Source organism: Ambystoma mexicanum, chromosome 1p (assembly GCF_040938575.1).
Source record: "Ambystoma mexicanum isolate Mex_15411 chromosome 1p, UKY_AmexF1_1, whole genome shotgun sequence".
NCBI lineage: Eukaryota > Metazoa > Chordata > Amphibia > Caudata > Ambystomatidae > Ambystoma > Ambystoma mexicanum.
This window is the reverse complement of record NC_090921.1, coordinates 513,352,332-513,366,912: the sequence shown is the minus strand read 5'-3', so window position 1 is coordinate 513,366,912 and position 14,581 is coordinate 513,352,332. Positions and strand designations below refer to the sequence as shown.

Below are 14,581 nucleotides of genomic sequence, written 5' to 3'. Positions count from 1 at the left end.
GGAAAAAGAGGTGCGCTCTTTCCCTCCACAGCTAGGCAAAAGTAAAATTTCAAGACTTCTTTATGCAGACGATATACTACTTGATCAGACAGCTATCGGTCTCCAGAGACAGCTGTCAAATTTTGCCAAATACATTGCCAATAACCATCTGGAAATCAACAAAAGTAAAACTAAAAAATCTAAGCTTGGGCAAACGTGAAGGAAGCTCAAAAAAATTCAAATGGCAAATCGAAGGTGCTCCAATAGAGAGCGTAACTGAGTTTAAATACCCGGGAGTGATGTTGGACAATTCAAACCAGGAAAAGGCAATGCAAACTGCACTACGCACAAAAATCAGAAGCTTATCTACCCAGGCACAGGCTGTAGACAAGAAATTTGGCCGCTTTTCTCTTGTCCCCCTCCTAAACTTCTACAAAGCAAAGGTCGTTCCTGCCATTTGTTACGGAGCGGAAGCAATGCCTTCCTTGCCAACCCAGATTTGGACAGAATTGGAAAGTTACTTTTGGAGAAAGGTTCCCTTCTTTCCCAAGTCAACTCCGATTGTGCTTATAAAACGAGAGCTAAGCCAACTATCGCTGAAGGGAGTCATCGAACGCAACGCCCTGATGCTATACAGGAAAATCCTCCTTGACGACCATCCAAAACTTCTAAATGCCATATTTGAAGAACATATAGGCGAGCAAAATCCGCACCTAAACAAATGGATAAAAATCCAGGATGAAAAATTGGAGGAGATCCAAAGTACAAAAATTGAACTCTCAGAGAATCCAACAAAAACACAAAAAAGATTATACGAGAGACTGGATCACCACGTTAGACTTAGCCGCAAAATACAAACTTGCGGCCCATCTTCCACTACAGGCAAGAAAGCTCCACGAGTCACAAGCTTTCCTGGTAAAATATCCAAACAGGAAGCTCAGAAATCTTTTTCTGAGAGCACGACTGAATCTCTTACCCACGAATGAAATCTTAAAGATTAGAAACCAGTTAACATCTAACGTATGCAGATTCTGCAATAACCAGGCTGCGGTGGAAACGATCCGACACCTTCTACTCATGTGCCCAGCGGTTGACCACATCAGAAAACGTTATCTGGAAAACATTCTTGCATCATTTTATATACACGAAGAAGAACTGTGGTGGTCTCGGCTGGAGGAGAGAAGACCACTTGGGCGACGGCCGCTGCAAAAATTTTAGATCTCATTTTAAACTTTAACACAATGTCATCCACGACATAAACAACGGACCGAAAATGCAAGAAAATGTTGTCAACGACTCAGTTTCAATGAAATTAAACTTTAACACAATGTCATCCATGACATAACATTTTCTTGCATTTTAAGTCCGTAGGTTAACGACTCGGTTTCATGGAACATCCTTGTAAAAACCTTTTAGGTTAAAAAACAAGTAAAAAAAAAATAAAAATAAAAAAATAATAATTCTTGGAGACTTATATGTACGAGAAGTGGTGATGGGGTTGGAGATTTGGATCTACACCGTTAAAAAATAAGCGTGGTGTGGTTGTACATCCGTGGCCAGGAGAATAACAATTACTTGCAACATTCAGTCATCTGCGGACACAGCCCTTCTGGCAGAGCGCCATAGCATGAGAAGCGCTCTATGGTAGATTGGACAGCAAAGTGTATTCATAAGTGCCACAGTGCCCACCAGGTAAGAGGCAATATCCCCGTGTATGCAGAATGATGGGAAAACAAAACCACTGCAGACTGAATAAAAAAAAAAAAGGAAAAAAAAAATTGATACTGATCCTGTTTTACCAGGACTACATATTGTTGGACACTGGAGCGTGCTTGATAGGAAATTACCCAGTGCCTGCACAGAGTGTGCAGCAAGAAAAGCCAGAGTGTGCTCAGTTCAAGTCATTGACCGAGAGTCTGGGCAGTGGTCCATTGTGTACCATGGGAAGCTCAAACTCAGTGTAGTGGCTTAGGGTCGGCAGGATGCAAAGCAGAGTGTACTGTGGGAATATTGAACACTGTAGGTTACAGGCAATGACTTAATGGCCATAGAACTGTGCCTGTGCTTACCTTGGAAAGCCAGAGCGCACATGTAACCCGTCCACATTCTGGCTGACCAAGAACTGAAGGATGCCGACTCTCTCCAGCTGCAGCAGAGCCATGTGTGTCTTTGAAGGGCGTGCATTCTCAAATGTGGTGTCGAACTTGGGATGCAGGCCTTTCTCTTCCATCGTCCATACGCCAGTCGGTCCCCTAAAGAAAAGTGAAAAGAATCACAGCTCCCTATAATCTCAGAATGATTAAATGATAACAGCACCACCTGCTGTCTCGTAAAAAGGTATGGACAAAAGTAAGCACATCGCTTGCGTGAAGGCCAAAACAACTCCCACTCATCATTCACACTCACCTGAAATCTGGTATGCCTGAAGATGTGCTGATCCCAGCACCGGTGTGGAAGACCGTGTATGAGGAACTCTTCACCAACTCTGCCAATTCCTGGACTTTTCTCTCAAGCCCTTCTGGGGGATCAAACACCTGAACATTAAGGTGTAGTGACAAGAGGTAGAGAACGGCTGCTGTGAGCACATACACCATACATTGAGCAACCTATGTTCAAATGAACTACAAACCTACACCACAGACTATTAGTTTGTCTACTTGGGAACATAAACCCCAGGGAACTAAAACAGTACTTTGTCACTTCCATCACTCAAGCTATGCTCCTCAATTCCAATCGAACTGCATTCAACCTCACCCACTCACTTTAGCCGCCCATCTCACTGGGCCACCCCTTCCTTGAACACTTCAATTCAAACTTTTCATCAATCATCTAAATCTAGCCTCAAATGCATTCTCTCTCCCACTGTCCCACCACTTCGCTGTAGACTCTATCCACACATGGACACTAAATGAAAGTGGGCACCGAACTTCATATTTGAATAGTTATGTGGCAAAAAAAACTATTTTGCTCTGGTTGCAGAGACTCTTGGTACTTGGCTCCTGATGAATAGATCAGAGCATGATGGTGATGGAGCACAAAGTTTAGTAGGGAAAGTCAAGTAAAACTTGCTCGACAACATTCTTGATTTAACTGGAGTATAAGAATTCCACAAAAGAAATTATAGATTCTCTCTAGAACCCCTTTTTCTGTTAAATCCTAGAAGGGGGATAATCTGGAAAGGTGTAAATTAATAGTACATTCTCATTGCATGCAAAATCAAGTGTAATGCCATTTCAATCCAAACCCAAACCATATTTCTGAATAGTGGGATACCAATAGTATTTCTATGGGTTTAGTCATAAAGTTGAATTAAATAATGTCGAAAAAAAAAAAATTCGAATGTCTTTTGTTCCCCCGCCATGACCCCCATTTTTCTTTTGACTTTTTTTTACATGCGGAACCCAAAAAAACATATAAATAAAAAAATAAAGCATTCAAATTTGTTTTTCCAACATTAAGTTTGACTTTTTTGTAATTCGACATTATTTTTTCGACATTATGACTGCACACCATTTCTATGCAACCTGTGTACTGTCCTTTGTAAATAATAACCTTGTAATTGCACACAGAATGTTTTCAAAGACAGATAACATGAGCTAGGATTCGAAGATTTACTTGATAATGCGAGAGCTGTGAAGGCCATAATTACTTAAACTGAATTCGGGAAATGAGAGCAACCTTGTGTTATTTCCACTCATATAGAAAATGATGCAAATGTAAATCCCATGCAACCCCCTCACTCTTGACTTTACATAGAAGAGAAAAGGAATCTCACCAGTGGTACTCAATCTGTGCAACATGTTGGAAGTCATGACCAGATTAACTAGGCCCGGTCTGGTTCATGTCCCCCATAATGCTATGTCTCCTATAATGCCATTTTGTATGTCATTGTGTATCCATTCTCTTATCATATGTATGTGCTCATGGGCTTTGCAACGGTAACAAACCGAGTTAAGCCGTCATGACTTCCCACATCTGCAGAATTTGAAATCTGTGCAACTTAACTAAGGTTTTATCAGTGAATTTCAAGGGTTTTGTTATACCATTGTTTTTTCTTGCGTGCAACTAGCCAAGGCCATTGGCCATGCCCACTGTATATTTTCTGCCAATATATTTCTTTTGGACCGACTAAGTGGCCACGGCCTCTTGCCGTGGCCCCTATACATGGCTTACGGGCCCACCAGCGAGGCCTTTGGACCTGGCAAGTGAGCACAGCCTTATATTTTAGGACACTACCTTTCTTTCTCACTCACTAGCCATGGCCTTCGCCCAGGACCATTGGCCCGCCCTTCGGCCATGGCCCATTTACATGTTACTCCAATAGCTTTCTTCTGGTCCCAATAATGATGGCCTTCAGCCATGGCCACTCTACATATTGCTCCAATAGGTTTCCTAAACCTGCCCACTAGCCACAGGCTGAGGTTGTGGCCACACCACAAGGTTTCTTTTGGGCACACTAGTTATGGCCTTTGGCCGTGCCCACTTTCCATCTTGCACCATTTGGTTCCATAAAGTAACCCAGTACCCATATCCTGCAATCACACCCATTAACACCCACCTCACTGAAGCAGTAAAATGTTTTTTAATTTTTAACTCTTTTAAACTTTTTTCCCCATAACCGTGGCTATATTTGAAATGTACTACAACCATGGTTATCCGTAACACCCACAAATAATCGCAGTTATTTCCTAGTATAACCCTGGTTATGCGAAAACATTTGAGCTCAGAACCTGGCTCCCTGTCCCCGCACCCTCCCTTGCCCGGACCCACTGTGCAATTTCTCATGTGTCCTCTTTCCCTCTCCCCATCTCCCCATCTCCAGCCTGAGGCCATTTCATCCTTTTTCCTCCTCCAAATGTAATGTTTTCCACTTTTTGTTTTTGGCCAACACTGGTTGTTCCAGTTATAAGCCCGGTTATTGCAAACAGCAAACAAAAACAAATAAAATTGGCAGCTTATTCCTTTCTGAAAAGCCTAGCTAATGCATTTTGAGACACATATATAGCTATAATTGTTTGAGAAGGGGGCACCCTTCTCCATCAAATATTTATAACAACTAGTGGACGGAATAACCCCAGACCCCTCTCAGAAATGGAGTCAATGCTGCGTGCCCAAGTTATTTCGTACCCGGTCCAATTCGGTCAAGCGCTGCGCAGAAATATGGACTTGTTCTGGGGAAATGAATGTGATTAGGCTGAAAACAGTGTTTTTTTGTCTTAATAACTTTTTATTTTTTTAACAATCTTTCCCAAATGTCCAGTCTGGGGGCAGGTTGACAAACCTTTTGATTGCAAAAAGATAAATAAGAATCAACCAAATCCATCATGCAAGTCAAATGTTTTTAGCAATTCAATTTTCGGGTTTCCTAGGGAACCTGATAATCAACCTAACTATAGTGCAGCGGTTAATGCGCTATTTTTTTTTCTTCCCTTTTAAAAATAAAATCTCCCCAACTCTGCAACACCCATAAAAATGATTTGAAGAAATGCTGAAAATGGTTGCAGTGAGGTGGCCCTCTATATCATCCTAGTCCCCTTCTCAACCACAGCTCCCTTAAGCTGAACTTTCCGTCAGGTAATATGTATCACTGTTACAGAAATCAAGTGTTAATGTCGAAATGCAAGCGCTGGAATAAACCGATATGGAAATGCAGCCCATTATAGAGTGGGGTGATGGCAGAAAGTCAAAAAGCAAATAGGCCAACTAGTGAGGTCTAGTGCCTCCCCATTATCCCTTTGTCCCCACAGTTGGATTCCCCAATGTCTCTGATGGCGTTGGGATGGAAATGAGTCTATCCCACCCCCATAGGCACTTTAAAGTGAGGCGAATCCTGTACAAAGCGGTGTAGCATGCTAGGGGGGGGGAGGGGACTGTGCTAAGAAACTCGGCACGGATATAATGTAGCGGGAAGGATAGATGCATAGAGCCAGTGCGCACATAGAAAGGAACGCCCTTTTGTAATGATGGTAGATGCACAGTCTTGCATGGCCACGCAGCAACCCTGTAGCTCCATGAAAGAACTCGACTAGGCCCAGATCATTAGGACGGGATGAGCCTGCATGGCCAGTTCTCATGGAAGCTTCCCCTTGTCCCTTCACTGTTGCAATTAGTATCACTGGGAGGAATACGCCCTGCAAGGCCGTGAGACAACACCAGGCTCCTCGCAGTGCCCATTCATCACAGCCAAACTACCAGCAGACCGCTAACCCTTACCCAGAGCCATGGCCCACAGCACGGACCAGATCCACAGACCCTGCATTTTATGATAGTGAGGGAACCAAGCCACAACCATAAAACAAATGGCCATAAAACATCTGAGCATGTACGGCCGTTTCACCCCTCCACCTCAATACATCCTTTGTAGTGTGAGGTAGAGGGAGGGATAAATTATAGATCAAAACGAGGGTGGATGCCTTGGGTGCGATACCAACAGAGCACAGAATGTGTGGGTCAGCGTGACGATTTCTTCCTCCCTCCCCCCCGGTATCAGTCCCTGAGCTTCCAAAGTGCATGCCACGGTGATATCGTAGTAGGCTTAGTGTATCATAGCAGTTCTGATATTGTAATGTATAAGGAACCTGACCTTCACTCCTCGGAGATGAGCCCAGCTGACCCACGTGGGAACTATCAAGACAGCAAAAATGTGAACCAATCGAAGCCTGCCATCCCCTATGGAGCAAGCCCATGTATATTGTCTTGCCAATCAGTGGCACTAGTTTTTACTGTATATTGATGATGCTGTACTGTCTTTTAAGCTTCTGCTTGTACTAAGTTTGACCAGAACGTTCTCGAGCAGCAGAGTTCTTTGCTGATACCTTTGGATTCTGGACAATACAACCTGGTTATCCTTGCAAGTAATCCCTTGGCCTTTTCCCCTAGAGGGTTGTATTCTTTCTGGTGTAAGCGTAAACAGGGACTTGCCTTCAATGGTCAGTGCAGGACCTTATTGTCTTAGATACTAATCTGAATAAGGTTGAAGGGCACCCACATGTGGCAGTGGAAAACCCATTCGCTAAAACAGCAGCCATAAACACAGCTGTCAAAAACGTAACCAAGAATCCACTGATAGGGTTAAACCCAGTAGAGAACATTTGGTGGGTGTGGAAAATGATAAGCAAAGAAATATGAACCCAACCTTTTGCTTTACCCAAGTTACACATATGGAACACTGAATCACTCGAATTAACGTTTGACACCGATGTAGAAAAAGGTAACGAAATTCTAACATGGGAGCAGCCATTAATAAAAGAGATTTAAGCCAATTGTGGAAATATTACAAGGTGAGATAATGAGTCATGATTATATGGCAATGCCACGGAATTTAAACCACAATGCCTAAACACTGGTTTGACTTCCCCAGACCGCTGCAGACGAACGGCATGGTACGCATGATGACTGCACCTAGTGCTCCATTAAGAGTTTTTACACGTTGTATAAACAGTTACAAAATAGTAGCGCACATAAGCTTTTCATAGATGGTTTAAGGACCTACAGTTAGACGTCACAAACGCAATGGATGGAAATTTGTCAGCTTGCCCGTAATATTTCAATGAGCCCCTGACTCTGCCTGATAAAGTGCAAATATATACATTGCAGATACTTATACTCCCAAAAGGTTACATATAAACGATGCATCCAAGAACGATGCTTGCCCCTGTATGCAGTACAAACGAGCAGACTTTATTTAGCATAGACATGTAGCATAATTAAGAAATATTGGCAAGAGATAAACAAGACTTTGAGTGACTTGGCTATATCACTGAACCCTATGAGCTGCCTACTGGGAATTTTTACTGATACGATTTTTAACACCATCCCGTCTGGGCAGCAAAGACTAAGGAGGAGAGGGGTGACATTCTCAGGGTCGAGCAGCAGCTCTTCGAGCGTCAACTCCAACTACAATTACAACCCCTTTCAATACAACCAATTTGGCCAACCCCAATCACAAAGTTACCCACCACCACCCCTCCCCCTTTTCTAGGACGAAGAGGGATAGGCGGAGGATGGGGTCCTCCACCATGGAACCCTCCATTCCAGAGCCAACGCAGACGACGGAGGAGATAAACTCAGAGGCCGTCAAGGACTTACCAATTTTCAATTTGGCTAAGGTTCAACTTACAGCAACACAAATTTAAGGACTATCAAAGAGCCTATCGTTTGTACCGTCGGTTAATGCAGATTGGTACAACAGAGAAATGGAAACACGACGCTTCCTACGCACCGTCAGATTACGTACATTCTTCCAGGAGCATGAAGAAATTGAAGCCCCTAACGATACAGGACTTCATCCAAAATCTACTACTGACAATCAAAACCCTTACTGACATTTGAAAAATGTGTACTGAGAGATCTCAGAGATATAAGAGATATGATTAGGAGGAATGGCCCGAGAAGACATCAAAATATCACACAATCAGAAAGGGAAGCCCTCTCTGAACTATCCAGAAGGCCTGAGCTGATCATCAAACCCGGCGACAAGGGAGGCGGAATTGTTATTATGAAATCTGAACATTACCACCAAATGGTCATGGAACTATTGAATGACCAGGAAAGTTACAAACCACTAAAGAAAGATCCAACTAAAAAGACTTAAAAATAGAAATCTCTGCAATGGTCTCCTTCGCATTAGAAAGGGATTGGATAACAGAAAGAGAGTGTGAAAAAGAGTATGAATTTCTTTTGCCAGCACAAGGCAGAACCCCCTGCCTATATGCTCTACCCAAGATGCATAAAGACTCCACCAATCCCCCAGGGAGACCAAATGTCTCTGGCTGTCGGTCCATATTAGAACCCCTATGTAAATTTATCGACTATTTTTTAAAACCCATCAGTGTGACTACGGAATCGTATGTTCGGGACACTATGCACACTATCCAGCTGTTCGAGAATTTGGACTTTGCCCCACAGAAACAGCTATTGGGGACTTTGGATATCAAGTCACTAAACACCAGCATCCCTCAACAGGCTGCGATTGACTGTGTATGAACATCTTATCGCAGCCAATACACAGACACGAGCCCCACCGAAATTCATCATCGAAGTGATGACATTGGCTCTATGCAAGAACTTTGAGTTCAATAAACAGTTCTACTTACAAATAAAGGGAACAGTCATGGGGGCAACATTTGCCCCCAGTTTGGCAATTCTGTTTATGGCTAACTTTGAGCAGAATTTTCTGTTCAATCTAATTAATAGGTGGCGGGGCAATATCAAACAATGGCGTTGGTACATAAACGACATGATCTGTCTGTGGGAGGGATCAGAGGAATCACTGAAAGATTTCTTCTCATGGCTGAACACGTGCAGCCCTGATATTCCATTCACTATGGAACACAGCAATTCAACAATTCATTTTCTGGATCTGACAATTGGACACAACCAAGGAAAACTAGTTTGCAACACTTTCCGAAAACCCACAGATCGCAACACTCTATTGCACTTTCACAGTGATCACCCTCAACACATCAAAGAGAGTTTAACATACGGGCAATTTCTGAGGATTCAAAGAAATTGTACCTCTCTTGATGATTTTTACCATGACGCTAGCCTTCTAAGCAATAGATTGCGAGAAAGGGGCTATCCAAAGAAATTGGTGTCTAGATCTTTGAAAAGACCCTGTTTCACCTGCCGTGACTCACTCCTTACCCCCAAAACAGCAAGTGCAGGGAGTAGACCAAATTACATGCGTGATAACTCATGGTCAACACGCTTTTGACATCAAAAAGATTATCCACAAGTACTGGCCTATAGTTTGACTCTGCTTACCAAATTAACAAAAACCAAGATTCGCATTCAAGTGGGCCTGTAACCTCAGAGAACACTTGGTACATTCAATGAACATCAAAAAATCCATTCAGGGCAGCCTTCTGGTATCTCTGACCCCTCAAAGGGCATTATCCCTGTGGGTCATGTTCGGTATGCCAATTTACCCTGAAAATACAATTCCACTTTGGAGAAAGAACATGGACCCTGAATGATGTCTCAAACTGTAAAACCAATCAAGTTGTATACTGTATCGAGTGCCCCTGCCATCTGCGATATGTTGGGCAAACGATGCGTAATGTTGGCATACGGATCTCCGAACATCGGTCACGGATCAGCTGCAAGAATCTCACCTCTCCTCTAGCGCAACACGATATTGAGAACAAACACAGTCCACAAGACATCAAATGGTGGGTCACTGAACGGGTCCACAGTGGTCCTAACATTGAAGGTCGACTTTTAGACTTGGAATGCAGGTGGATACACAGAATGGACTTGGTGGCCCATGGGTTGAATGATCCATTTTTTCCACACCGATGACTACTATGTCTCTAGGCGTCGAACAAGGTATTCAGAATGTCTACTGGACATATGACACCCGCCCCATGATTCATCTCACCACGACCCAAGTCTTACGGGACTTTTGGATTCTTCAAGACATGAACACAATGAGCTCACACTCTCTCCCAAGCGGTTTAGGGTTGTGGCTACACCCACACCGAATATAAGACTCCTGCATATACCAGGTATTTACCTCTTACATGGGTAGATGCGGACTGAGAACCACATTTGCATTCATCCATTTGAAATATCTTATATTTACCACACATGAGGGTTCACCAATGTTAGGGGACCAGTGCACAAAGCTAACCTGTTGCAGGCACGACACTTTGGAACACTCAGGGTCTGTGCCTTTGCTACGCGGACTTGCTTCCATGTGTGTATTGGTACAGCCAATCATGGCCCCATGTTCACAGGACCACGATTGGACAACGGACTACACGCCACTGAGAGGCTCGTCTGATGCAGCTGCTGTTCTTCAAGTGGGGTGCACAGAACGCAGAAAACTGCGGACCCAGCCTGAGATGACCTCTTGTACAATCTACATTTTACACTAAGGCACCCCCCTATCTAGGCACATGATTCTGCTTCAACAACCCTAGCAATAATATTCACTTCCGTGTCCAAAACGTCACATCCAATCGGGGCACAGAGATTCCAGGAACCCGATTGGATGGATGGAACACACCTACAGACTCTTCTAAGGCTGGTTTACCGCACACGGAGCTTCCAGCCTTGTCGTACCCTACACGGCTCCTTCGCACATGGCCCTTTGGATTAGAAAGACACAGAGGTTTACGAGACAGCCATAAATCCAGGCTCGCCTCCCGGAATGAAGCCGCTTCTGCTCCCGTGCACACAGGATTTTTCAGGTACACATGGCGTCCGCACCAACACTAGCAAGTCGAGTCTGACACACTGAGGACGCTTCTACAGCTGCTAAATTCTATCTCACTTTACATTTTTCTTCCCACTGCTAGGAGGCAAAACATGTCTTCTTGAATGAGGATCTCGTCAATTTCCCACATACAGACACGAGGTGTGCCCCGCTCTGCCTCTTATGATTGAAGTACTGCAAGGGATACCACACGTACACCCACCTGCCGCAGGTACCCCATCTATTCTTCAACACTACATGGCTCTAATTCACCTTTGGAGTCCACAATTGCAGTTAATATTAGTTTGAGGTCTCCCTCACGTCTGTACAGCGCAGGGAGGATGAAGCACGGACTGACATACCTTCTCTTTTCCGTTCTTCCCCATCTCTTCCCTTTCTCCATCCCGGTCTTCCCTTAGGGATAGATGACCTTGGATGAAACAAAAACTTGCGCTCTTTATTTCCAACAAGCCTGATCATCCTACACCAGTGTCGGTGAACAGTCCTGTTACTTGCAGAGTTCCGGTCGAGGAGCTTGCCTTACTAAGAGAAATTCCACAAGCAATCTGGGGTGAGACATTTATTAAATATGCCCACCACAGTATGTTAGAGGTAGTAGTAATTTTCTACCCTGACTCCTTATTAACCCACACTAAATGATGTATTGTTCAATTATTTCCCTTTTCAACGCATTGAGTGCATCTCTTTACTAATTGCCTAAAAGGAAACACAATTTAACCAAGAGGGCATTATATTTATTCTCTCCTCTATTGGTTTTTCTGTTATAGGAGCCGTTTATTCACCCTGAAGACGGCAGCTGTCACTGACAAATAGAAATAATTCTGATTCAGTTTCAAGATGGATGCTATTGCCGCCAAAACGTCAATTCCATGCAAGGGGGAACAATAAGCCTATTGCTAGGGTTTCTAGATTGACATGTTTCATGTGATCTAAGTGCACTTGGTGGTTAGACCCCAACCCTACCCCATGCTACGTTGGCATATGGTTATTAGTATTATTTCTTCCTGCCAAAACTTACCAGGCAGATATATGAATATTAGAACTATTTAGGCATATGAATAATTTACGATGACGTTAGAAATGTCTACGCACTAGATATTTTGAATCTGGGTATTTCTTGAAATATAGGTTTCTAAGCACCATATAGGTGCGAATATACATAGGTGTGTTCATTATATGTGTTTTTTTCATCTTCCATGGTGTGATTTTATTTTCCTTTAGAACCACATTAGTTCAAGGACCAGAGTATGATTTATGTTGTTTTGCTTATGACACTAATATAGGTTTCTGTCTTCAGTCTAGAATCATGTTTTATGTGCAAGTGTATATAAGAGAACCTTTTTTTGCTTTAATACAACCAATTATATTCACGATGCAGCCCCTCATTTGTGTTCTTCTTCCTTGACACTTTCATGGGCTATTAACTTTGGGATATATTCCATTAGTAAACAACAAAGGTTCCCCAACACAACCAAAATGTTTTGCTTCACATGACGATGCAATTGGGTCGAGTCCGTTTATAGTAGTACTATTCCATTTGTGTTCTACGATTTTGAACACTAGGCTTGTTAGACTGCATGGCTACTAGCCAAATCCCTGAAATGTCTTAGTAAAGAAGCACTAAGGCAAACAGACTGGATTCAAGACATGATGAAAAACAAATACCTGAACTTGATCGTGACTTATGCAATATGTACAACCCGAAGTGTAGTCTAAGAGACATATGGTACCCCTTCAGAAACTACACGAATACAAGTAGCCGCCATCCCCTGGGACTAGGGAGGTGAGACTGCTGCACAAAACACTCCCCAGGGGACAGGTCAAGTGGGATCCCAGTGAAGGGCTCCCCACCCCCTTTTGGGGGACAAGGAATCCCCAGTTAACAATTCTAGAACATCTCCCTTAACACCAGAGTCTGCAATGCTTTATTGTATGCACGGAAAAAAATACTTTGTTAAAGAAACGCAACGTTTAAGTTGCACTAAAACCTATGAAATTCATTGAAAATAATTTTGCTATAGGGATGTTATTGTTGCAAGGTAAAAATAAAAAAAAAACAAAGAAATGTGTTAGTTATGGTAAGCTCTGCAATCATAACTCACACCAACTCCATGCACTGCTAAGACGAAAAAACCCAGGACATCAAAGATGGCATCACAAATAGCATCCTGATGACATCAATGTATATGGCCCTTTGAATGTGCTTGGTTGCCGACCCTTCTATGCTGGCGGAAACTCATATCTAATGCCGCTGTGTCTCTCTCGTTGCAGAGAGTGATGTAAAAGGACCGAGACCCTTATCTGGAGACTAGCCGCTGCTGCGGAGTGAATCACCCTGAGCAACACTGCGCTCAGCAGAAGCATGTGCACCAGCGCGGAGCCCGAACATCCCGAGGTGCGATCACGTCAGAGAACCAGGTGGGGTGAACTTGAATTCAATAACCAATGAGAGGTTACAAGGTACCAGAGAGCAATAGAAACTCTCAGGGGGGTGAACCGGAATTGAAGGATCTGCAGAGTGAAATTGTACACTTGAGGAACAAACTTCTCATCTTGTACAAGGCTTTACTGAGAGGGGTCAGGAGTCCCCCTTTTTTGTGCAAAAATCAATGAGCTCCTTTATTTATTGAACATTTATATGGCGCCTATACATCAAAAAGTGTTTCCAAGCACCACAAGACAATCGGCGGGGGGCGAGGAGAAACCGAAAGTAACGGTCCCGACATTCGGATAGTTGAAGTGCAGTATCAGGAAGTGCAGTGAGAGGGGAAGAGGGAGAAGTGGAGTGGGGAGGGTGGCCCTGGACTGGGCAAGTGATTAAGGGAGGCCCAGGAGGGCAAGTGATCAGGGGAGAAGGGATGGTGAGCTAGTGCGAAGAGGGACAGGGGGTTGGACCAGACTCAGTAGGCTAAATAGGGAAGGGTGCCCGAGGGCAAGTGCTGGTAGGGAGTGAAGGGGGAAGACTGATGGAATGAGGACCTGGCACCAGTAAGACGCATAAGGGATAAGGGCAACCAGACAAAGGCAAGTGGAAACAGGAAGGAGGAGCAGAAAGGAATGTCTTGAGCACCTTCCGGACTTAAGGAGATCCGGCAGGAGACGGATAGAGGAAAAAGGCAGCTAGAGAGGGAGGCTCCTGCCAAAGAAAGATCTATCCCCTGTAAGGAAGTCATGGTATCAACAGTAAGACAGACATAAGCAACCACAGGTCAAGGATGTTAATTGAACTTCAATCGGGTTTGATTGAAACGTGAATATAAAGATGGGAGCAAGCAACAACCATCAAACAATAATAACGCAGTCCTAGTGGGGTCTTGTCAAAATAAAAGGGCCTATACTAATAAACCTAATCCCAATCCTTATCTCTAAATACAAATAGTG

The 14,581-nt window shown here is 43.6% G+C and overlaps 1 protein-coding gene across 2 annotated transcripts in view; it reads right to left on the bottom strand.

Moving 5' to 3' along the window:
* SIRT6 (sirtuin 6) overlaps positions 1-14,581 on the bottom strand; it is a 210,002-nt gene that overhangs the window by 170,535 nt on the left and 24,886 nt on the right. The window contains exons 2-3 of one of the 2 annotated variants that reach the window (XM_069649386.1): positions 2,386-2,513; positions 2,049-2,231 (exon numbers count right to left, since the gene is read on the bottom strand). In XM_069649386.1, coding sequence (XP_069505487.1) covers positions 2,049-2,231; positions 2,386-2,513 — 311 coding nt within the window. The remainder of the gene's footprint in view (positions 1-2,048; positions 2,232-2,385; positions 2,514-14,581) is intronic. The other variant, XM_069649387.1, reaches the window with a different exon arrangement.